This window comes from Anopheles nili, chromosome 3 (genome assembly GCF_943737925.1).
Source record: "Anopheles nili chromosome 3, idAnoNiliSN_F5_01, whole genome shotgun sequence".
NCBI classification, from domain to species: Eukaryota; Metazoa; Arthropoda; class Insecta; order Diptera; family Culicidae; genus Anopheles; species Anopheles nili.
In genome coordinates, this window is record NC_071292.1 from 35,065,915 (window position 1) to 35,090,476 (window position 24,562).

The following is a 24,562-nucleotide window of genomic DNA, read 5'->3' on the forward strand; positions in this document are numbered from 1 at the left end:
TACCACGTCGCAAGGTAAAGCTGGAGCGTTACACCAACCAGCCGCCAGTTTCACGTGCGTTTCCGTGCGCGACGTGATGGAATTTTGATGAAAACCACAAACACGACAGTAAATTTCGTGTGTTACGACTTTTTCAACCGATGCCCTTTTTGCGCTCGCCTTTGTCGATCATATTTTGTTCCCGTTGGCCTGCTGCTGGTGCTTGTCGGCACGGTTTTTTTTTGGCAGGATGGCTAGTAAAATTATCATAAACATCATAATTTGGCGATAATGGATGGGGCCGATAATTGTTTCGGAGCGCCAAAAACGACCCTTCGGTATTACAATTAATATACACTACATTTCTGTGAGCGTGACAATATTTCCCGCGAAATAGGCCCGTGACCATGTTTATTCCACCACTGGCTGTTTTCGACTGTTGCCGCTGTTTGAAACTGAGGTTTTTTCATTATTATACCCGTCCGCTTAAAGCAGTTGGGACAAGCAACTAATGACATGGTTTGGGTATGTTTCAGAACAATAAAAGTGTTACGACAAGTTAGCGATTTTTTAGGCACTCTTTTCCAATTCGAACTCATACAAAAAAGTATGAAAATCAAGCACCGTCTCGGTAAACTTGTGGTAAACACGCATGGTGGTTTGAATTTAAACGTGAAACGTTAATTGACAGAAGTTCCTCCTGCTGATGTGCTTAAAAAAATTCAAATCAAACGATGGTAAAGAAACTGACAAAACAAAAAACAAAAAGCAAAACAGGACTAGCAAAAAAAGAAAGGTCGCATTCTATGCACGCTCAGCTCCATGTTGCGGCTTCATGTGAAAGCTTTAAACACAAAAATCAATAGCAAACAGACAGTACCCACGCACCGATTGGAGAGGCACGGGAGCTCTGGCTGGCGGGTTCACTAATTTTCACCGCTTCAAAGTATGCCCGGCTCGAGTGCGCGCGGTGTCAATATTATTCAATAATTTAAATTTCAAATTATCCCACGACTAATGCCCCTCCGGCACCGGTCCAGTCTGTCGGAGTGGGGCTCTGGCGGACGTTGGAAAATGCGACTGTGCGCGAGGCAATGCGCGTTTTTCACGGCAGAATATGAAAGGGCATGTGGCCAGCCAGCCACAGGCTCGGACAGGACAGACAGGTCCGTGTTGACATTAGTTTGGCATCTCCACCCCCACACACACATACACACACGGTGAACTGACAGATGACGACCGACCATCCGCCGGTGGTCATATAAAAGTCCGGCAAAACCCCGGATAGCTGCCAGGATGCAACCCCCGGGATGCGCTAGGAGGTGGATGCATCGTTTCCGAATCAAACGGGCCCAGCAGCATGCTTCAGTATTATTGGGTGGTGCACTTCGCGCCATGTTCGTGGGAGGGGAGAGGGGCAAGCTGAATTGTTATAGTTACTATTTTTTGACCGCTCGTGCTTGATGAAAAACGAGCTTGCAAGCTCCGGACCACGGCGGTCGAGGCAAAGCTACAATAACAACAAACAAAACAAGTGCCTCCACTAAACAGTTATCAAGTGCACTATTGTTATGAATGCCATTGCGTCCCGATTCGAGGACCGGGGCGACGATGCAAGGGGGTGCAGTAGTTCACCCACCACCACCCACTCCATGATGCGGCGAGATAATGAAGGAAATAGGGTTTATGCTGGCGGGACTCGACAGGACATGCCATCGCGACTGGAGCGTGGACACTCTCGCGTAGTGGAAAGTAAATCCCGAAGCAGCAGTCACGGGGATGGGATTGCGCGCCACCGGGAAGGAGTCAGGGAGTCCCTTCGGTGCCGGTGTGGGTAGCGGAAACATATACATACTGATGATGCTGCTCGTTTGCATAAGTGTCATTCCAGTACAGCTCGTAGTGTACGATGTTCTCGCCCGAGTGAGTCGGCCGGGACCATTGCAGGGTGACAGCTGTTTCGCCGACATCGGTGGCCCGAAAGTTGCTTGGTTGCGAGGGAACGCCTGAAAACAACACAGAGAGAGAGAGAGAGAACATGAGTGAGGCAGACAGACAGAGCGCGGGAGCATGTTGGTGAAAAAGTTCTTTGCCAATCTCATCGGAACCGCGCGTGAGTGGAACAAAATGGGGGGAAAAACTCGCCAACGCAAACACGCCAACAACAAATGGAGTAAGTGCTGCGGGTGTCACCCTAGTGTCATTGAGTGTGGAGCCGCACCACTATGAGAAGAGTGCTCCTACACTTGCCCGAAGCGTGCGTGCGAAACGTGGTGGTATAGGGCGAGAATGGAACTAGCAGGGAAAATTGCCTGCGAATGGATGTTGGGTGTGAATGGAGAGTGAAAACATTTGGTTGTAATTTGCATATGCATAAACATGTTGTATGAATGTTTGATAGGAAACAATTTAATTACATTGAGATTATCGCCGGCTTCGATGACAATCCGAAACCCTCTTTATCATCATCGGTTTTGTACGTTCTCTGATCCTAAATTCTTTCGTTATCGATTTCATCATCGATAGGGTCACGTACCCGTAACGAACCATTTTAGATGCAGCATTTTGCGTCCAGGGTTACTTTCGATAAAAAATCGCTCTAATGCGAAAGACGACCGTCAAGTGGACAAAGATTCATAGTTTCATAGCGTAAAAGATCGTATAAAAAAATAAACCAGCACATAGATCGAAAACAGGGTTTAAATTTACAAAAAATATAACAAACGGTCTTATAGACCGATAGCTGTATTTGATTTTAATCGGTCCATTATGCAACAATAAATACCTTCATTCAATCACTTTGAGAACATTTACGTTCATAAAAGCTAGCTCAGGATACAGTGTTTTGCTTAGCTAAAAAGTCCCGATTCTCAGAGACTCTAAAGCTAATGGACCCGCTCAAAAGTCTTGTGCTATTTTTTTCCACCAACAGTAGAGTTGAGCAGATTGCAACGATTGTGAAATATAATCTCGACACTTGACAAGTCGTTATTACCATCCTTTCCACTCATTAGTGCTGGTGCTATGTTGCATTTACCAGGGAATCGCATTGCAATAGACAGACGAACAGCAGAAGAGCAGAATGCCTAGCGCACAGTGCTGAATCCGCATTTTCGCCTGTGCTTGGTCGCTAAGTTTATTAGTCAATCTTAGACCGTGCCCCCCTTTCATTCGCCAACGACGGCGAGAGTTTGTCGCATTTCCACCGGACATCATCTGGCGGCAAATGGCACGGCGGTGCCGGAAAGAGATAGTGTTGGATTGATTTGAGACAAAAGTTAAATTGAAATAACTTTCGTGACACTCTTTAGGCGAAAACAATGGCTGCTGTTCATGAGCCAGCCTTTGTGGGTGAGTCGTCTTTATGGCTGGGTCGGTGCCGGGCGGATCGAAGAAACTATCCAACGCCATCACAAGGGCAAAGCTTCCCTCGTAGAGCTTCTTCTGCTGCTTGCTGCATAGACCAAAGATGCAAAATAAGGATTGCGTGAATGGCATTGCTGCACTTGTCCAGTATGACCGAATCTGTAAAGACTGGCAACTTTCTTTTCTCCTTTTCGTCAACCTGACAGTTATGCCGTTAGTGAATGAGCGTTGGGGAGGTGGTTGGCTGCTAGCTGGGGTGAATTGTTTCGAGATGGCGCAAAAGACGAATGGAAACTGACACAATGAATGATTCCGATGTTAGTGGTGACATCTAGCAGGCGCTCGAGATGAATCCTGTAACTTCCGGCTGGCACGGGATAGACTAATAGTCGAACTTTAGCGGAAGGAAATGAAATTAGCTTTCCGGGTAATTTTAACCTCTGGACGGCACGATGAATGCGCCCCACTGATGGACAACGGAAGAAATGAGTACGGAGCCTTTGGCGCAATCTGGTAAATTGAGTGTAATGTTGATTGTATTAAACCGTTTCACCACTAACTATGACAAACTTCTTCGCTTGCGGAAGAGAACGTCTAGCTTGTTATGTATGTATTGTTCCTTTGGCAGAAGTCGAGAAGATAGGCGTTTTTTTTCGTCAGCCTTAACGAAAAGGTTACAAATAAACATTGCTCACGAGGACGAGGACGCAAACGGCGCGTAAGGAGCATTATATTTAAACAAGTGTTTGCCATTGGCTACTGATGGGAAGATAATGAGCTTTCCTGTGGGAAAACTGGACTTACCTTGTTGTGCCTTGACTTGTACCGGGTTGGACAGTGGACCGGCACCCATGGAGGTGAATGCCTGCACCCGTATCGTATAAATCGCGTGTGGAGTCAGCTCCGAAATGGTCGTCATATCGTTGGTTTCCATCTGCGAGTCCCACGACGCTTCGGGTTGGTTTGGGGTTGTGGTATAGTATACCTTATATCCCTGCAAAATCGACACACAAAATGATCAATTGTAGTAATGCTTTGCTCAACTTGGTTAACATTATATTGCGTATTGAACTATTTGAAACTCGTATGGTTTACTTCCGCGGGTGATCCAATTATTTTCCACCCAAGCGTAAGCTTTCTAGCTGAATTTAACCACGTAATGATCAAATTAATCAACAAATCCATAAAACGTTCATTACAGCCAAGTCGCCGGTACTACCACACGCGGTGGTAGCGGTTGCCATTATCGGGAACACGCATCACAAAACGCATCTGAGCCTGAGGTGGGCTACCCCGGTTGACCTGCGATGCTCTCGGATGGTCATGTAAAATTACACCAAATTGCATTAATAATTCACTGTTAATTACGTTGAAACATCTCATAAATTATTAGGTACGTAAACGTTGGCTCTGCGAGCTGCGCACCAACGTCCGATACAATTATTGATAGTTCGTTATCTATTGTTGGCCACATGACGGACATTCGGTTTGCCGGATCTTCCGTGGTAAGGAGAAAGTGCTTACACATCATCTGCATGATGTGCGGTTGCTTTCATTAGGGGTGAAATATTGCATTATTTAATTTCAATCGCTTCAGTTTCGACGTTTCAGCGTTCAAAACGACACTGAGAAATATTTATACAATTTAGCAGCAAAACGATTCATTCCATGTGTTATGAGGTCATTCATTTATTGAATATATTTGAGTGCCTGTATTTGATAACTCTTCAACACTTTCCTTGCTGTAACATTGAATGGCTATCAATCGTATTCCATCGAGATAAAATCATCAAATAGGTCGTACTAATTGTTCCGCTATCAGAGGGAAACGCTGAATGGACTTCATGGGGAAGTCGCAAAAAAGGCCAATATCAACAAATACCAAACCCAAACCGTTGTCTGGAGTGTTAATTAGCTAATTATCCATTGTAAACGTGTGCATATTTAGGATGGAAATTAATCGACTGTATGAATAACCGTCCTTTAACCGGTTCGATCAATAATCGTGTCGAGAGAGAGAGAGAGAGGGACGGATTTTTGCGTGGTATCGATTGAATTCGTTTGAAGTGATTTATTTTTGGAAAATGTAAGCTACACCAAAACAAGGCATGTAGAAAGCAGGGTATATAAACCTAACCCTCAACCCACGGAGGTGTTCGATTAAAGGAATGTGCTATAAATAGACGACATGGTATCTTTTGCACCCGGATTGTTTATTATTAAATGTTTCGTTCACAGAGTAAAGGAAGTAAAGGTAGAATTTCCTGCTGTTACAGATCCAATAGTCTGCAGTTTTCTGACATTTTTTTTTCGCATTGAACACGATTGCTACTCACAGTCACTTGTCCATTAGGGGTCTCAGGTGGTTCCCACGTTATAAGCATTGTCGACGAGCTTAACGGTTTCACTTCGATGTTTCTCGGAGCACTTTCCATTTCTGAAAGTAGTCACGGTAGAACAGCAAAGAGGAGATAGCGTTCAGCCTGGGAACGTGTATATATTTTTTCGGGCTGCCTCGTTTAAAAAGCAGAACTTTTTACTTAAAAATACACACTCTGACAGATAATACTAGAATGTTACAAACAAAAGATGGGAAGAATTTGGGTGCAAATGTGACCAAACTATACATAATGGGCATGCTTACGGGAGCCTAATATATGGCATGAAAAATGTGATAACGCACTTTAAATATGAGCGGTCGTATCTAACAGGATAAGTTTAATAGATCACAACGTATACTAAATATAACACACATAATAATGTTTCTTACGCTGCATATGGTCAATGTCTACGGTATGGATAAATTGAAAACCACACGAACGAGATAAATGTTGAAGGAATGAAGTATTTAAACGATTGATGATTAATAAAGTTTAGTATTTTAACTTAACCAGTACAATGGTAAACACAAATATGTTATTGATACAAATAAATGTTAAACTAAATAATTCTTTCGACACTATACAATCTACGAGCGACGAGTGGCTATGCTTATCAATAATGCTAATAAAAAAAACGAGCTGAAGTTTTGTAGCAAAGCCCAGGTACCCATGTTTATGCTACGCGGCGAAAGAAACAGACAAAACCAGCCACCAGCGAAATGCATTCGCATAAAGAGAACTGCAGTTCCGAGTAAAATAAAAGATGCATGGCTGATAGGAAAGTAAAGAAAGGCTGAGGGAAAGCTTATGTGTTCATCGAGACCGTCGCAAATTGCGCCTGAAGACATCGGTATTGTAGAAGATTGCGCTCTAACGTAGCCCGGGAAGTCTCGGTAAGTCTCGGGGAACTAAAATAAAAAGTTCCTATCCATTGTTAAATTGAATATTTTCAGCAGAAATGCTGCCCTGCGGCTCCTATCAACCGGACTGGGATCGGACTCCGACAGGTACATAATGCAAAGTTGCGAGATGCTGAGCGGTAGTACGAAAACTGTCCATTTTCAGCCCACAGCAATGGCCAGACGGTACCGACATTGCGTCGGTGAAATAAGAGCGACTTGCAATGGTGCATTTTCCTACTGCTGCTGCATTATGAAAATGGTGTAGAACGTGAATCCAGCGGCCACAGCAGCGATAGCGATAAAAAGTGCTCTGTGTGAGAATGGGACATATTCTTTGCAAACAGACGACAATGCGACATGGCAGAGCACTGGAGTATCGACGATGAAATCAATAGAACACACTGCTGCACTCAGTATCGAAAGAAATGTGAAGGCGACCAAAATGTTGGCGCAGCGGTGAAACGACGATGTGACGATAAACCGAGCCAAAACACAGGCAACAAGGAACGGGGAACATCCATGGAAGACGATGTGTATCACGAGAAAAGTTCCGTGCATCGCCCGAAGCTTATCTATTGGACAGTTGCAAAGTGAAAACTTTCCCATTCGGCACAGATGCCGGCACGCAAAGCGGGTGACGGCAACGCGACGAGATGAGTTGGCTCACGGGCATACTGGCCATCAAAAGCAATTGCGAGAGCTGGCTGGATTATGCTACGACTTGACTGAACCGACTGTGTGGCCCACTCATGTATCGTTACTTCCTTCACACACACAAAAAAATTAGACCCAGGTTTGGACAACAGTATCCTTCTCTCATCACTCTCCTGCCGGGTGTGGAGCTTAGAACAGAAGCATAAGCACTTCAGCTGTCAAGAAACAAACAAACAAATCGCTGATGGATACAAAGATACACAATATGAGTTGGGAGGGAGAAACAAAAAAGAAAATGATCCAAATTCTACCGGGACAAAATGTTGCTCGATGTGCGCACACAATAGAATACACAAAATCCGTGAATTTGTAACTAGACGAAAAGTTTGGTGAAAAAACTTTAAAATTCAACTATATTCTATGTAAGCACATATTCATTCGAAAAAGCCGAATATATATAGAGAGAGGAAAAAAAAACAAACAAAAAACAACAAAACACCGATGGTGAATCAGAGATAAAAATACATGTAAAGGCGAACCGCCAAGATATAGTGTTGTTACTTACTGGAACCTGCATAGACGGAATCGCCTATATTTGTTGGTATAACAAAACCGACCCAACGATGATCACGAGGTAGAGCGGGCAAAAATTGAATGAAAACAAATATGCATATGTTATAAGATAAACCGTTAATTTGTTGGGTTGAGGTGAGGTGCAAAGAAAAACCAAAGATCTTGTGCAGAATGGAACCCCGTTTTTACATTGAAAATAAAAAAAAACGGTAACGTGGTGAGGGGTTGTCTACGCTATGAGCCTAAAAATGGGTGCAATTGCTTTTATCAAGGTACGTGGTTGATCAAAAAAAGGGAAACCAAAAACAGTCAAATGTCTCTAAAAACCAAAACGGCACAAATTTGGCAGACCAAAACTAATGTACAAACGCATAAAGAAGTGTTGCAAAGACGGTGTAGAGGGACACCTTGTGCTACACGCTGCTGATTCTATTTCGTACTGACGTGAAAGTAAAAATGCAAAAGGTGGTAGTGTAACGGAGAGAAAAAAGTTGGTGCAATTTGCTCTAGGGACAGTGTTGAATTTGGATGCAAGGAAAAGCTCATGTTTTCAGGTGGTTGTCGTATCACATACAACGCTCAGGAAACGGGAAAGCTTGCAGTACACCGCCAACCGAAAGTTTCACAGAATGCAAATGCTGCACCAACCCCGAATGGTTGTGGTTCTTGGCCAACAAATCGGTGTTTTTATATCGGGACCAATTGAAACCCTTCCATTTAAAATTACGTTGCTGCTTTCCATGTTTAATGGCCTTCGGTGGAGCACGTGAACGTGAGCTTGTGGTTGGGCAAGGAGTGTGTGGACGTCAGGAAGGGACGGGGGGTTGTGTGTGTGTGTGTTCAAATCGGATACAAAAACCAAAATTCACTTTGCACGAGCAAAATTGTTTCACTTACATTCCATTACGGTCGCACACATGTGTTCGATGAGCACGGTGGGGGCGTTTCAGTTTCAGTGCGAAGATGACCGAGATATCAAGTTTAGTATTTTTGTTCGTTTGTTTCGGTTTATTTTTTTTTGTTTTTGTTTTTCAAAATCCAAACCAAAATGATTATTGCGGCCGAAACATGACATTCGGAGGGAAGTGAAATTGGTACAGATAGCATAGGATGGTTTTTTTTGTTCGTTTTGTTTGCATATTTGAAGCATGTTTTTTTTTCGTTTGGCGCGAACGTGATGGTTTAGGGGAGGCGCATGAAAAATAGTTAAAAAAAAAAACAACAACGCTTGCTAAGTAAAATGAATAATGTTCTTGGAAATGTTTCGTGTGCCTCTAAGCCTTAGGGGGTGGTTTTCATGTGTACCGATGTTGAAACCTGTGCAAACGGCAATGTACCATCTCATCGGATGTGATGCTATTGGTATTGCGTGCAATGTATGCTGGGAGATTTCGAGCACCGGAGCAGCTACGACAAGCTGGCGAATTGAAATCCGTATTAATTTATAATTTATATTCCAAACCGGGGTAGTCCCGGCGGAGTAGCAGCGGTTCTGGTCGAGAAGATGTGTCTCGCTTTGTTTTACTCTCAGCAGGGCCGGCAAGCTGCTTGCCATCTTCATTGTTTGATGAAAATCTCTGGGCAATAAAACAAATTACGTTCCATCAATCCTACCGAGGCTGACCCTTAAACGTCAACCGACGAAAGAAAGTGAATTCATTTATTTCCCCCTGCACGGACATGTGTTGGGTGATGCCGTGCGCAGCAGCAATGCCGCTTAGTGGCGTCCCGTGGCGCTTGACCAAGGTTTTTTTTTCGTTTTTTCTTCTCGCTCCAAAAAATAAACATTCCCGAGAGGCAGCACTCCCCCGTGTGCAAGCAATTCCGTACCATCCATCCACGCACACCATGATTTATGAAGTTGGAAATGCGAAGACGTTGCGGAACGCAGCGGGACCAGCAGGACGAATCTTTCAGCGCACCGCTGAAACGATTGTGACTTCGAAACGCCGTGCCGTTTGACTTTGGCGATCGTTCACCGAAACGGACGAAAACGCCACGTTTCTGAGCCAAGGGTGTGGAAAGCTTTTCACAGAACGCTTTCCCACCAGCAGACGGGTGGGTGTGTGCCGGTCGGCTCAACTTGCGGAAAAGGTAAAAGGGAACCTCATCGAACCTGCAGTTGTGGCTTCGTGTTATTTCGATCCAAAATGAAAGATAAACTTCATGAATTATATGGTCCCCAGGCGGTGGTGGGCCTTTTGCTGGCAGCGAATCGTAGCCAACCGCTTCCTGCTTGCACACGCACACGATCGAAAACACGCAAACACGTGGTAAATATTATGATATTCCTCGAATAATAGTAATAACATTACGCTGCTCGAAATGGTCGCGCACCGAAAGGGCCACGCAGGCGAAGCGAAGCTTTCGGAAAAGAATAATCAAAAACGGACCGAATTCGGTTGTTTATTCACGGTTAAGCCTCCACCAGCAGCTAGGCGATCTGCGTGCTTTCTTTTCGCTTTTTTTTTATTCACCCCACCGCACATGCAGCGGCGGTTCGATCTCGTACGACCGTCGGCTCCGTTCCCTTAACAATCGAGAGCGACCGTCAGGATACATTCGCACAAATCAAAACATTCTCTATTTGGATCAATCAGCCATCGCCATCGACTTCGCGGGACGTGGCGAGTGAGTGACGGAAGAAGGAAAAAAGGTCCAAATATTTGTTTGTACGATTGATTGCGGTTTTCCGGAGAAAACATGCTTTTCATAATAACGGGGAAAGTTAAGACCTCGCCGGGATCGGGCTCCGTCGGCCCACACGAATGGGGACATGTTACTTTTTATGCGTTTCAATGAATCCACGGGACCTTCTCGTTAGCTGACTTGTGGATTGTAAATTGTTGTAGCTCTGGCACGGAGGCGGCGTACGTTTGTTAAAACTTTCCCCAGCTAGGTGGAGATCACAAAAGAAAGGCCCGCCCTTCATTGTCCGCCCTTCATTTCTTCCGCGTGTTATGATAGTCGAGTGAACGAGCCGTGTGTGTGTGGGTGATGACGTACAAGCTTACGTTTTCTTTTCATTCTGCCATGTGTCGGAAGCAACTAGAAACACCGTCACAAATGCGCACCGTGGCGGCGATAAAATATCGACACGAATCCCGCCGCTAAGGGCGAAGGTAATCAATAAAGTTTAATCGACGTGCAAATGCGCACACGTTCCGCAAACGCCGCGGAAACAAGGGATGCGAGCCAAACAACAACAAGAACAACAAAAAAACTGCCAGGACATGGATGGCTGATGCTGATTGAAAATGATTCACGACTTGCCACTCATTGCTATTACATTCACTTTTAATGAAGATAAATTGCAAAAATAATGAATAATTGGCTGCAAAGTGATTGATATTTAATGAAAATAGAGTCCCTCGAACGAGCACCAGGCTTTTCCTGGCGCGGAATGGCAGAATGTGAGAGCCCTCCTATGCATCTCGCGCCCGCGGTATGCGGTAACATACGCCTTTTCTCCGTCCAAACGTGGCCAATGAATAACGGAGCTCGGCACAGTAAACTGTTGGCGGCCCGAAAAGGTTATAGCGATTCGATTGACTCGAAAAAGGTATCATGTTCGATGGGACGGAACGATGCTCCTGACGGACGTACTACAACACGGCGCTGGCCGTCGCGAGCGTCGATGTGGTTGGTGTTGCACGATTTCAAACGATTGCAAAAAAGTGGAATAAAAACGTCCACTGCAGATACCGTGAGCATATGGGGGAAGCCAATATTAATGTATAACGCCGCGGATGTATGCAGATGCGGATGCTTTTTTTGATACGAACTGATGTTAGGCCAAAGTTGTTAGGGCAAGATCTTTGAGCATTTAGCGCTTTTCAATCTTAGTCATGGGTCAAACACAAAAAAAAGCTACAACGATGAGTTAATTTTCTTCTTCTAGGAAAGATGGTTTAAAAACGTTCGATTTCTTGTTACGCGTGCAAGCTAAAATATGAGCTTTTGAAGATGCGCCTGAAAGTTGGTTTCGATAGTGAAGCCTAGCACCGTTTTCATGGTGCCGAGTGTTATTGGTTAAATGTAGTGTTAGTACGGGTGAAGAGTGCTGTACGTATGGCGCTTGTGTGTGTGTATATGGTAGGTTTAATTGTTGAAGAAAATGTTGCCGTTGAGGAAAATCCACCAAAGTCTTGATTTAAGTGAATGCCGATTCTCGTCCACTCAAACACATGTATACCTGTCTCCCCGGTGGTCGTTGTGGCCGGCAACGACGGTGGTCCGCGGCCAATATTATTCACCGCGATAACGTAGAACTCATACTCGGTGTACGGACTGAGCGTACGTACTACGTAGAACATCGTTATGATACCACTGATCTCACTGAACGCCTGCGATATTCCATCATAATGGCCGGAGGATCACGTTCGCGCGGCGTCGTAGTCGTTGTCGCATGGTATGCATGATGGGCCGCCCGCCGAACACAGATCCGTCAAAATGCGGTAAAAGAAAAGAAGCAACATTGAAAATCATTAATAAAACTTGTCAATTACGTTAGGGCGTACTCGGTGTTTTTTTTATGAGCCCGCGTCCTGGTGAGTGATTGGATCATTGAAAAATGATATACTGCTGCGGCGGTTTGAGCCCTAGCGCTATGGTTGATGGTGCTGATGGCTTGCGACACGATACTTGCCTGATTTGCGTTCTTCGGCTTGTACTGTATGACGTAGTATTGGAGATCTTCCGAGCCCTTGTAGGACCACTCCAGGCGCACCTGTGTCGCGGTTACTTCTGAGATAGTCACATCCGTCGGCGCAGCTGGCAATGCTGAAATAACGATCGAAATTGACCGATGATTTACATTTGGTAAGAGCTTTTGCGTTTCCCACCCACGTCGATACGTCGATAACATGACCTCCCAGTAGAGGGGACGAAATTTCACTTACATTGAACTTTGACCAGTGAGGTAGCTTCGATGACACCGAGGTTGGATTGAGCTATGCAGGTGTAATTAGTACTGACGCGTATGTCAATCAGCTCCAGCACGTTCCGCCCAACCGGGACGTCGTTTTCCGGTGTCAAATCCTGATCAACGCCCTTGCGCCATTTGACGTTTGGCATCGGGGACCCAACGGCCACGCAGGTGAGCGTAAGGTTCGCCCCAAGCATGACCTCATACACGGGTTCTGGGGGACGCGAAAATGTCGGCGGTACTCGGCGAACCTTCACGTACAGCGGCGTCGGTTTGGTGTGCTCGGTTCCAACGGAGTTTTCGGCGACACACTCGTACTTGCCCATGTCACTTTCCTCGCTGTTGTCAATCTGAAGGCTTCCTGTGAACCGGGAACAAGAACAAAGCGTGGGAGGGCAAAAAAAAGGAACGAATCAGCAATCGGTTGATCGACTAAACCTGCCGCTTTGGCAGGAAACCGCACGGAACCGCTCGTGGGTTGCGTTAATAAATTATTCTTTCGACGGAACGGACGAACAACAACAAAAAAACGAAATGGTTTGCTTAAAAGGAACGCACGATTTATGCCACCGTGGGTGCATAACATGCGTGCTCGGATGGTAAATAAGACGTAGCAAGACCGACCGTGTGGTTGAAGTGTTGTGATTTATTCTAGCCACCATTGAAATGTCAATATGTATCGACTTTTTTGTGCGCGGCGGCGGACTAAATTCGCAGAAGGACATATTTTCGTTGCCCATGGGCAAACAGAAAACGGATAAATTACTCGCTAGTACATCGGAGTTTGCTTTGTCTTAGTTATACACTGCGTTATCTACTATCTGTACGAAGAAAAACAAACAAACACCCAGTGGCAATTAAAACTCGCTTTCCTAATGAAAACGAGCCGCCCAAAACATCAAAGTGCACTTAAAAATAATCGAGAAAATCCGTGTGTTGGATCAATAAATTGCGGGCACCGAGCCGGCCACACCGATAATACGTTATCACAAAATCCTCCCCTTCGCAGGATCGTTAATTTTTACGCACACCCTTGAAGCGAGAGTGAAAGTTGCGCACGGATCACAGCCAAAAACTACACACTCTTGCGGTTAATGCCTTCCGATCGGATGTGTTGGTGCATTTTTTCTCCATTTTCTTGGTACCTTCTGTCAGTCCGTGGGACTGCGACCGTAACTTTTCTAGATAAACATGGCAAATGTCCATCGTACTATTTGGGGGGAGGGTTTTAAAATTTAATGCGTCAGTTCGGGTGAAATTGATTCACCGACCGGAGTACATGGTGGGCTAGCAGTTTATGAGGGTAAAAGTAGATCATGGTACGGAAATGGGTCCTCCTGATGGAGTGGCATTTTAATGGGCAATGTATGTCCGTTTCGTGTTTTCTCCGTTTCAGTTAGTTTTGCTCATCAACAGGAATGGCCGAGCTGGCACGCCTAAACAGAACGACACGAGAGAACCAAAAAATCCCTTCGAGATTTGGGATCCCACAACACGCCGTGTGGTGGTAATTGAAAGCTAATTCATTGCCAAATGAAAATAGTACCCAGTGTAGCTGAAATCGCGGCACAGCAGAACCATCATCAATTTAAAAGTGTCCCCAATCCCTTCCACGTGGGGTAAGACAAACGTATGCGAATCCAACCGTCACATAAACCAGGAGACACATGCAGTACATTTACTTTTGCCGACCTTTAGCACCGCAACTCTCCGTTGTCGAATGCGCCACTCACCACCCCCACCAAAAGGTGTCCACAGAACTACCGGTGTGTGGGAGAAAGCTGGCGCTGTTGCAAATGCTGCACCATCATGTGGCGCACGGTGTGGGGATTTTTTATCATAAAAATTCATAATTTATGTGCGCTGAAAATTTATCCGTTATTTATGCATGGGATTTTCCCGATGTGCTAAATGGGCTCGAGACACACGCGAAACGAGAAAACTAACAGAAAAGTTTCCCTAGCCGCCCCGGTTTGCAACCATCGGAACCACCCGCCGTCATCTCCGGCCATTGTTCGGAGCGTGGGATGGGCATGCACTCGCAGTAAATGTTTGTACCTTGCGTTCGCCACCAGGCGTCTCCATTCTCGTTCCGTCGCAGAGAAAGGATATCTTTGTTTCGCTTGATGTAAAATGCGTTTTACGTTTTTTTTTCTTCTTCTTCACCGTGATCATCACACACACACACATCGCACGCGAACATATTGCGTTGTTTGTTATGCAGCAAACCCAACACACATGTGTGAGGGTGAAAATTAAATTTTTTGTTCGCCACTCAATTATCACCCGAGCTTTATGGTGTTGGGGATGAAATTGGTTTTAAATGTTGCTGGCTGACCGTCCGGTGAATTAATTTTGTTGTGAAAAAAAAATAAAACCCTAACTGTCGTATGATCGTGTGATTCAAGTACAACAAAAGACACTGTCGCCGACGGAAATTAGCACAGTTGACAAAGAGTTGAGCTTTTATTTTTCGCTTTGCTTCGTCCAACCGAGCCCAAAAGACATCCGCTTGTTTGTACGACACGCAGCAGCAGCAGCAGCAGCAGTTTGTGGGTGTATTTGTTGCATGGTTACACCCCCGGGTCGAAACTCTCCCTTCCATAGGTCCTGGAGTACAGCCTCCCATTTGCTCAAACCGGTATGCTCGCTTCCTGTGGCCTTCCCTGCGGGCTGTCCTACTGCTTGATTTATGCTGTACGGCTGCCGTCGTTTCCTTTCGGCGAATTGAATGCTTCCTGCCCATTGCGGTTCTCACACGGTCCCGAAAATGGAAAGCTTTGTCAAACCGTTAAAAGAGATCCCGGGCCCTCGTACACGGGCTTCCCCCTGCCTGGCGATCCGCCATCGGGGCTTCTCGCTCTTTGCCGGATTCTCCGATTTCACTAAGGGGATTGCCAACGATACCATTGACCACACACGCTATGTGATTGCACGAGGTTGACCACACTGCTGGCGCGAGCAGGGGAGGAAAAAGTGGGACAGAGATCATGACAGAAAAAAAATCGTTCGTGTATAAGGCCCTCCCGGAGGGATGCTTCGAAAGGAAATCGAGAGAGAGCGAGAGAGAGAGAAAAAAAAACGATTTAAGAAAAGTGGATAGGCAGTCCGTTTAATTGGGCACTAATGTCAGAGAGCGTGAGTGAGTTTAGCACCCTCGGTGGCTCTGGTGAACCGAACCCAACCCCAGTCCGATAAGCATGAACTGGAAGGCGGAGCAAAAAGGAAGAAAAAAAAAAAAACAACCCGCCCCGCACACATCGGACACGGGCAGCTATGTACTGGCAGGGTCCAGCGACTAGATGAGGCCTCCGCTGGTTCAAGAGAAATGGCTCCGAGGGAAAAAGGTGGAAATCAAATTTATATGAAATTGCTTCCCATCCATCCATCCTGCCACAACCTGGCCGGCGTGCCGTAATGGGAGGTGAGTGGCGGATACCGCGTTTTCCCGGCCTTGCCGGAAAAACGAACCAATCTGTGGTCCAAGATGAAGTCCACCCGGAATCCGGTTGGTCCGGAGAGCGGCCCTCGGCGGGGCAATGGATTGATGGCTAACGGGGAGGAGAAAGTAGCAGACAGGGGGTGGTGGGATGGTGCGGTGCCAAATCGGGAGCTGCTGCCACTGCCGCTGGTGCTGCGGGAGGATTTTAGAACGAAAGTTAGCAAAGGGAAAAGCAATTTAACGATGATGATATGTGAACTTTTATGGAAATTGGTTCGTTCCGGTTGCCGGCAGGGGTTTTAGAGTGCCTCCCGGCCTCGGCGGTTTGCAGCGCCAAATTGGAGGAGTGATGGCGAAAAAAAAAAAAAAAAAACACTCACACTCACAGAGAAAGAAAACATAAAAACCCACACCTCATACGGTGGGGCAAAAGGGCCGCCGAGATTCTGAGAACCGGTGCCATTCTGACAGCCTTCGCGCCATGGTCGGCATCTGGCAGCAGTAGCAGGTCTGCTAACTGGCGCAGGACGAATGGATGGAAACGGACGTGCATGAAAAGGCGATGGGCCGGCCGCTTGTTATCTTGCCGTGAAATTGCTGTCTATGATTTGTTGCTGTCAGATACGGCTATGCCCCTTCCGGGGGTGTTGTATTTTTCGTGAATCAGAAACACTACCACTGTCCGTTTTTCCAATAAGCGAGCGAGTGAGGCGTACGGGTATAGAGCGAACAGACCGCGCTAGTAGTACGGGTTGCTTTTGCAGTTAGTGGTATTTGCTCTCACCTAGACGCGCCCGGAGCCGTTGCTAAGGAGATTTTTCATGACTGCTGCCACTGGCACTGTGGGCCGACATGTTAATGGAAATGCAATTTGGATTTAAATGTTTATGTGCGGCGCTCGTTAGATCGTGATTTTGCCACGGTCGGTTGGCATTGGCTTTCATTTTCTCCTCGCGTTATAAAGCGTTGTGCTCCTCGTTATGGATGAAAGGCTGCGGATGTGGTTGTATCTAACTCGGACTGATGTATGATTATTTTTATGACAGGCACACGTTTTGATCGAGAAGTGATGCGCGTTATTTTTGTTACGTAAAAAAGAGCTATCATTGTCCAAGTAATCAGGGCACCAAAATCCGGTAGTATTGATCCGGCATACCAATGCCAAAATGAGCCAAAATATCTTTCTCTGGTACGTAGCATTCAATCGGCAGTGAAATCACAAGAACGCCTGAAACGAACGATGCATACTGCAGGCAATTTGGAGTACTGCACTAGTAACAAAACCGGTAATTGAATATTCGCGCGACAATGCAGCGCTCCAATTGCGTGTTTAAACACCAGCCCAAATGCGAAACTGTGGGCGCGATTTTCTAAATGACAAGTTTCAGCGCACAACAGCAAAACAAAAAAAAGGAATGAAAAGAAAAGAACATTATAAAGTGAAAACGATCAATTTTGTTGCTCCGAGCGAGCGGCGACCTGTGCTGCCTGTGACTGTGAGTTGCACAGTTTGGGTGGACTCGACCGTTGGGACCAATTTATTGACATAAATTTGGCAACATTTATGAACAATACAGCAATGTCGGCAAATAAACAACGAAACTAGGAGGGAAACCAACAGTCGCAAAAATACACCGGTGGCCAGCTGTATCGCATTTGCTACGCTGCTTCTCGCCGTTCCCGCACTAAATCCGACCGACCGAACGATTCATAAATAATTTCAACGGCAAGAAGGGAAAAAAATGTCGCTCCCCGTGGAATACACCATCATTGGTTCGCGTCAATCGATCCACGCCAATCGAGCTGCTGCTCGGTTAACAGAGAAAACCGACGGCAAAGTACACACACACACGTGGGGGAGTGTAATACGAGGAACAAAAAAAAATAAAATAAAATGGTCGAATCGAGGGACTTTGGAGCAATCCCACCCAATCAGCATATCAGCGCTGAAAGTGCGGAGCTGCGGTGATGGTGCCCGTTCCCGGGCGATGCTCGTATTACTCATTAATTAGCATGGGAAAATTTCGCCCATGATTAATGTATCACGATACCGAAAAACTCAGACCGTGTGTGTTGGGTGGTGGAAAATTCATAAAGGTAACTGAAACGAGCTGGCAGCACATGAATAAGCTGGATGTTGTCGCCGTGAGCGACTTACGGTGTGGTGCGCTATTGAAAACGGATTCTCAACTATAAACGGCTTTCGGCGCAACGTGTCAGCGTAATCAGAGCTGATAGAAATAAGACTATTTAGAGCAGAGCACATGATTGGGGCATGTGCAATCGCTCGTCGTCTACTGCACTTACTAGTCATTATGATGGGGAAACAGAAGTGTGCTTAAAAATGATTAAATATTAAACACCCCATATCGAATCATGTTTAATGTTCACAAGAAGCATGTCTGGTTCGGTTCGTAGTAGTATGCATTCCGCACAATGATGGTATTAATGATGCAACGAAAAAAGCGGTTTGTTGGGAAGGCAACACATATTTCGTTACCGTGAAGGGTTTTTTGGTTATTATCATATATGAAAAACGTTCAGCGAGTAAGCTTTAAAAAATTAAATGATGTTAAAAATTGATTAAAATGCACATATAATACCCTCGAAGCTCCTTCTCATGTTTTGGGGGCAAAAACAACTTTGTGTTTGGCTCAGATATAAGAGCGTATTTTTCATTCGGGGTTGGTCAAACGGCAGCACCGTTCACTCGAGAGATAGCATATTCCAACCGACTTGCTTGGAAGCGAGTTCGACGTTCGGTTACGGTGGTCGGTGGCAAGAAATCTAACATTTTACTGCGTAAATTTGTGCCCCAGCAAAACCACACACTTGCACATCGGACGATGTGTATTTTGTACGTGTTCGCACCGCACAACCATGGCGTACATGGGACAGCCAGTCCAATGGACGAAGTCCCACAGCCAGGCAAGAGAATAAAGATGTACAGTTTGCGTTGGCACAAACAGCTTTGTAAGTAACATTAATTATTTACCAGTTCGCCCTGCAGCCAGGACTCGGGTCCGATTCGATACTAAGTGATGCATCGACTTCGGTTACCGGGCGTCGCCGGGCTTGCTACTGTGTATGTGTGTTTGTGTACCCTATCTTCTTAACACGAGGAGAACATTGGCAGCGTCTATGCGAGTATAAACGCTGCACAAGCGCTCCACGACAATCTTTGGACCAATCGCTGGGAAAATCGCTTGGGGAAACCGCTTCGAATCCATAATAAATGTAATGAACAAGCATCTCATTTACGTTTGCATGGGCAGTGTATCTAATCATGCACCGTCCAGGCACACACACACACACTAGAGAACCGAGCGGACGAGTGGGCGGTTCAAACCCGCCATCGTTCCCGACCATGCCTGCGATTGTCTTCACAAGTGTTGCCGACCTGTGACCTGGAAACGGGTATGTGTAATTGGTTTCTCCGAGCCCAAATGAACCATTAGATTAGACGGTATTACTTACCGCCGGTGTATTTGCCTTCTTTCCACGTCCACGTGTATACCGATCTTGACGGGGAAGGAACAAATGCAGCTGCTGCTGCGGGGAGCTAGGGATAATGAGTAGGACCGATGCTTACCTTCGCTGTTGATGCTGTAGCGTGGATTGGTCATATCAACATGCTTCATGTCTTTTATCCAGTAGATCTTTGGCGGTGGCGACCCGGTTGCCTTGCACTGCATCACGGCCGTATGACCCGTTTCAATTACACGAATCGTGGGGATTTGGCTGATCACGGGGAATCCGGCCGGTGTTTTTTCTCCTGCGTAACGACGTACCACAAGGACGATGGGCACATGGAAAGAAACAACAAGAAAGCTACTAAGTACACACGTTTTTCGATACGACATACGCAGTGGAGATGGGAATGGGACTTGACATTTTCTTGACGTTTATAGCGAAAGAACAACAGAGCTCGACAGAGGAAGGCCCATGCATCATTGATGAGTAAACATGCGGGCGAAACAGCTTGAAGGACATGCTGAATATGGAGGTGGGGGAATCGTCCTTTAAGCTGTTGCCCCCAGCGTTTCATGGCAGCCGATTGATGTATAGTTTTGTAAAAAATAAATAGATACAATAATCGGACTAATGTTAAACATATAAACTTTTCCAATTCCCATAAACAGTTCGGTAATATATACTTTTAAATATTTTAGTTTCATTAGTGATAATATGCCAGCGGGCTGAATTTAATTATTTCATTTCTGTAAGTCATAGCGTTAAATGGTGACCCTAAAAGGCTACTTGCTTCGTGCATTTGCTGAACCGAAAGATAATAACATGTTTCTTTCCAAATTTAGGCCCCCATTTCCTGTTCGTCCCAGTACCCCACAGGTACGGGCAGCTGCTTAGGTATCACGATGTCACATTTCATTCGGTCGGTGTCAGCGACATGGTCGACAGAATGAAGAAATAACTGGACAGCAGCAGCAACGTCCCAAACGAAGGCAGATAATGCGACACGCAGCGGAGTCCTTTTCCGCGTTCGGTCCGACAGCGGGTAATCTTGCGTCAAACACCAGGCCGACATTTCCAACCAACCATTGGTGTGCACATTCAGCATGGCGCACAAGAATCGGCCGCCCTATGTTTTTTTTTTTCACACTTCATTGGAGAAAACTGTCGCTGGGTTCGGAAAATAAATCATTGCGGTGTCACGTCAAAGAAGCACCACCAGTCCGGCGGCGGCTACTATGGCTTTCATGGCGTGGCCATGAAATAGTGGTTGTTTCATTTCATCTCTCCACCGAAAGGAAAGTAAAGGAAGATGCGTAAATCAAGGATAAAGTAGGAAATGTACAGCAAGATGATTATTACATTTTTGCGCTCCACGTCATTTCGATTTCGTTCTAAGGATGGATATAATTTATATTCAACTTGATGGCAGCGGTAGAACCTGAGCGCAGTCGAGCGAATGGAAGCCACAGCAACAGATCACACGATGGAGGAGTGATACGAAAATCTGGCTGTCAACGAAAACTTTGCCCCAGTCAATCTGAAACGCCAAACATTGTGCACTTTTATTGTGATTTTGTGCTGAAATCAAGGACTCCCCAGCGGGATCACTGTTTGAGAATTGTAAATTATACATAAAAGTTGGGAAAAACTATTCAACACATAAGATTTCGCACATCAAGAACTAATTATGCCCAATATGGAAGAGAAAATGCCATCATAACGACAATTAAAATACAAACCAAAACCCGTTCGTACTGTAAAACGATATTGCTTTTCAATAACTCGTTTCGCGGTAATTACCACAGTGCGAGTTACAAGCGTAACGATGTTATACAAATCTGGGTACACCACACAAATAAGCAGATTCCCCAAATGGGTCCCTTTGGATGGCCAGCGATTCCGCTGGATAAACAGATACGCTCGCTCCCAAAACACAAAAAAGGATTCACCCTAGCATCGCAAAACACTTCGTTATGGTCTTGACAGTAATGCACCTAGTCTTTATTTGGTCATTTGGGCACTGTTTTTGTCCGCCGTTAGATGCAGTGTAATTCTTTGCACGGTAAACGCGGATGGGTACGGAAAAGGCCAGGAATTAAGTTATGGGGTTTTGGTGGAAAAATGCTGCGAACCGAAAATATTGCACCGCAGCATCCAGACCATGATGTTTGGGCGTTGGACTGGGCAGCAGCAGCACAACATTCCTGCTCCAAACAAAGTAGCAAATCGTCGCTGATGGTACTTAACGTTGCCCAGACATCGGGCAACACGAGTCTGGGGTCGTTCTCAAACTAAGCAAAAACGTGTATTTTTTTTTCCTTTCTCGCTTTCCGTGGCTTTCCGCAACACCACCAGTGGACTAATATTCTGCTACTCGCATTACACGGACTTGCCATGACGCTCGCAAACTTAACCAAAAGCGGCCACGCGGTTTCTGGTGGCTGACCGAAAAGTGTGTGCAAGATTTGCCGCAGAATTCGGCAATCTTCTCTGTGGCGGACAGCTGTTGACAGTATTTTTGGACAGTTTTAAAACGTAGCCTCAGATGCGCCCGATGGGCACGGCGATGCAGGGCGTAGGATGTATTTTAAAGCATCACGCTCTAGCGACTCCAAACAGGCAGATTCCGTAATAAAGCCACAATTCCTCTCGCACCGTCTAGCATGTTATGTTGGCGCTCGTTACGAAAGCAGTTGCCGAAATTTCGGTGCGGTACACTTTTCTGTTGGATGAGTTTTGGATAATAGTCGATGATAATGCACGCATTCAGTGCGCCGGATAGGCGAACCAGAGCAGCACCGGACCGGGGGGGTTTGCGTCAACAGAATGGGGTTGTTCTTGTTTTCGGATTGACTGTTTGCTCATGGAAATTCATTAAATAACACCACCAGCACACGGGCGAAAAATGTTTATGCTTTCTTCTCTAATCTCATGCAAAAGCACGTCATACAGACGGGTGTATGGTGCAAACACTCGCACACGGTGTGCAGAAAGTAATTTCGGTGCCGTTTTCAACAGATTATTCTGTTTCCGCTCGTACCTAAACTCGTTGCTCAATCTAACGCTGGTGGCAAAAGTTTCATTTAATTAACACATTTTACACGCAAATCTTTCGCATGGCCCTCGGAATGCCGTTCTTTTGTTCGGGAGGGTTCTGCCCGCCTGCAACGAGCGAGAGGCGTAACTTGTGCGATGAGTTTTTTTTTTTGGGAATTGCTCAACGTTACTTTTCGAAAGTCCAAACAACTAAAACACAAACGAAAACAGTACCATCGGCGTCGTCCGTTCAGGTTTCGGCGTGTCTGGTCTGAAACTTTTCCCACTGGGGAGAAGCTATGCCTCAGAATGATAATCTTCGGGCGTCCCGAAAGCGCGACCCACGACATAATGTCCTAGGGCAACAAATAACCGAAATCCTAACAGAAATCATAACAAAGAACCACTCCAGACTCTATCCGCTTACGTATTTTGTGTGACGTCCTGGGGCGCACAGGAACGAGCTGATAAAAACGGAACGACAACAAAAAAAACTGCCCAGCAAGGGGGGGACTAGGGAAACAATACATTTTTGTTTGAGTTTCCACTTAGCAGTCCCTCAGCGAGCTGTTTATGAAGTTAATTTCTGAATAATGTTTTTATAATAGACCTACTTTCTCTTTGGGCTGGAGTGGAGCTCTGTGAGTGGAAAATGACGCAGTTTTACCGAGCGGTGCGTATTTATTTTTCGCCACCACGCTTAGTTTATCTTCCGTCAGTAATTCACTGGGTTATTGCTATACCGAGGCCGGGTTTAGCAATTATCATGAGGATGTAGGTCAGACAGATTTTGAAAATATTCGCCCAAAGGACTGCTGAATAAGATCGAAAATAAAAATTTGCTGTGTCCTTTTTTCTCTTGGTTTTCTTGATCGACATTTTCACATCGTCGACATTTAAGTGATATTTTCAATAAGCTAAAAAGCTCCGTTTTGAACAGCATACATATACAGCAGACACGGGCTATTGAGGTGGTGTTAATTTGCGATAAATTTGATTTAACTTCTCAGCGAGTTTTCAACTGCCAACGGGAGAAGGTTTATGAAAGTTTGCGGAAGTGATTAGGCGTGGTGGTAGCAAAGATCCGATGTGGATGAAATGAATTGTAATGTGTAATGATGATGATCCAATAGATCGAGCAGCATTAAAACGTTAACAATAATGGATTTATACGGATAAAAGAATACCAGAAAAATGTACATTTCAACAGATCAACAATAGAATTTTGGATAATTCCAACTTAAAAAAATAAATATGCGACAATCTTGTATTGATGAATAAGCTGTGTGGATGTAGAACAGAAGAAATGGATACGATAACGCAGTTGGTTTTAAAGAATCATGGTAGAATGACGATTTTATCGTCAAGCTCACGTATTGATACATAGACTTGAGTTTCATAGAAAAGATAAAAACAAAATAAAAAGACAAAATATACTATCTAGAACGCGAATCTGTAGCCTGCTTAGTATCGTTTAAATAACAAATAAATTGTTTTTTTTGTATGTCAAAAACCCTTTTTACAAACGCTGTGTTTAATCAACAGTTTTTGAAATGTAACAAATGAGAAAAATATCACGATTAGAAGTCTAATTTTTCAACAACTAATTTAGCTGGATTTAATCCAGACGCTTCCGATGCGCGAAATAAGTGGCGATGGAAAGTGATCTTACACGTTTGCCAGCGATAGCAAAATGCACAATGAGGCATAACTAATCACTTTCTGTTAATCCTTTCCCGAATGAGTGAAACGGAAAATGTGACAGATTGATTAGCTTGGTTTTGGCTGATGTCTTGGATGTTCATCAAGCCTTGAACAGATTGAATTA

General features: G+C 45.2%; 1 protein-coding gene across 1 annotated transcript in view; it reads right to left on the reverse strand.

The window, feature by feature from the left end:
• The window catches only part of LOC128726006 (tyrosine-protein phosphatase Lar), a 209,542-nt gene that overhangs the window by 29,698 nt on the left and 155,282 nt on the right, over positions 1-24,562 (reverse strand). Inside the window, exons 7-13 of the mRNA XM_053819784.1 lie at positions 19,817-19,999; positions 12,757-13,143; positions 12,504-12,637; positions 12,051-12,201; positions 5,682-5,782; positions 4,150-4,339; positions 1,835-1,985 (exon numbers count right to left, since the gene is read on the reverse strand). Of these exons, the coding sequence (XP_053675759.1) occupies positions 1,835-1,985; positions 4,150-4,339; positions 5,682-5,782; positions 12,051-12,201; positions 12,504-12,637; positions 12,757-13,143; positions 19,817-19,999 (1,297 nt within the window). The remainder of the gene's footprint in view (positions 1-1,834; positions 1,986-4,149; positions 4,340-5,681; positions 5,783-12,050; positions 12,202-12,503; positions 12,638-12,756; positions 13,144-19,816; positions 20,000-24,562) is intronic.